This window comes from Drosophila pseudoobscura, chromosome 4 (assembly GCF_009870125.1).
Source record: "Drosophila pseudoobscura strain MV-25-SWS-2005 chromosome 4, UCI_Dpse_MV25, whole genome shotgun sequence".
Lineage (NCBI taxonomy): Eukaryota > Metazoa > Arthropoda > Insecta > Diptera > Drosophilidae > Drosophila > Drosophila pseudoobscura.
The window spans coordinates 12,469,435-12,470,937 of NC_046681.1; the positions used below are offsets into that span (position 1 = coordinate 12,469,435).

Below are 1,503 nucleotides of genomic sequence, written 5' to 3' on the forward strand. Positions count from 1 at the left end.
ATTCTCGCAAGTTATAAATATATGTATGTATATATTTTGTTTATTTTTTCTCTAAGTAAAAATAAAAATCGGTGTTTCACCAAATTATAAATATTAATAAATATTTTGTTTTTTTTTCTTTCTTGAACCAATTTTCCAACAAAATGAAGTCTCAAAAGTTATAAATATATATTTGGTCTTTTTCTCCTAGAAAAAATAAAAAATCGGTAGTTCACCAACAAGATTAATTCATCCAAATTCTGTATAAAAGAAAGAACTTAATAATCTTAAAAACACCCAAATTATTGCCTTAAAAAATCTTCAAAAATAAACAAATTTCAATTTAAATTCCTTTTTAATTGGCATCAATTTGTATGGCTCATATAAAACAGTTCTCCAGGCACCACAAAATTGAACAAAAGAGCGAAAAGTCTTGAACAATTTTATTATTTTATGGATCCATTGGGATATAAAAAGGCCTTTGTGTGGCGAACAGGCGACTCTTCAGTGCCTTGTGGAATCACCTTTTGTGGGGCATATATACTATATGTATATCCAAAAATAATTATGATAAGCGTTTGTGCCGCATGCCGCATGCTGCGTGCCGCATATGCAATAAATCACATGGGGGGATAGCCAGTCGCAGTCGCAGTCTCAGTCGCAGATTGATGGCCAATTGTTGATGGAAACGGCATGGAGTTCTTGTTGACGTATATCATCATTGCAGAGAAAATCGAATCGAATCGAAACGAAACGAAACGGAGCTGTTGACATTGTCCCGCCATTGTCGTCGGACGAAGGGCGGGGACTCGGACGGGGAAAGACTTATTTTCACACGTACATATTGCTCTCTCCAGCACTGCTCTGCTCTGCTCTGCTCTGCTCTGCTTTGCTTATTTTTCTGCTTGGGTTTTGGTTTATTTTTTGTGGGGCTCAGTCCCACATTTTCGCCATCCCCGTCCCGCCCCCTCATTTCGTTGGCTGAGCAAACACTAGGGGGGCGGGGGCTCGGGCTCGGGCAAGCAGATTCCTTTTGTCACGACTGAGACAGCCCCTGGCCGCCATATATTTGTCGTGGACCAGCTCGAAGAGCTCCTGCTGAAAGTAGCCATGCTCCTGGCAGTGCGAATCCTTGTGACCGACGCGTCGTATTTGCTTATCCCTCAGCCGGAACTCTCGCCACAGCAACTGCAAGTGCAGCCACTTTTTGGCAATAAAGTCCAGCGTTTTACGCTCGAACGGGGTCTTCTTGTAGTTGGAAATTGCATGGAAAATGAAATTTGCATTGATTTGTTGCTGCAGCGCCAATTGATCCAAGGCCACCAGCACCAGACTACCGTTATTGCCCCCAGCACCAGTCCCAGCCCCAGTCCCAGTCCCAGGACTTCGGGCACCGCTCAGCTTCAATGCCACAATATTGGGCATAATTTCTGGCCTGCTTTTCCAAAACTGTCACTTGTTGTAATTTATATATCAGATAGTTTTTATTTATATTCGTTCCACTTCCACCGCGAGGGTTCCACA

General features: G+C 42.1%; 1 protein-coding gene across 1 annotated transcript; it reads right to left on the reverse strand.

The window, feature by feature from the left end:
• Positions 1-785: 785 nt before the first annotated feature.
• LOC6899226 (uncharacterized) lies at positions 786-1,503 on the reverse strand. Its single transcript, XM_002136262.3, has one exon. It carries the CDS (start codon positions 1,402-1,404, stop codon positions 949-951), a length of 456 nt encoding a protein of 151 aa, XP_002136298.2. The 5' UTR covers positions 1,405-1,503; the 3' UTR covers positions 786-948.

Coding starts and splice junctions, on each gene's coding strand:
- LOC6899226 (XM_002136262.3), bottom strand. CDS start 1,404: ATGCCCAATATTGTGGCATTGAAGCTGAGCGGTGCCCGAAGTCCTGGG.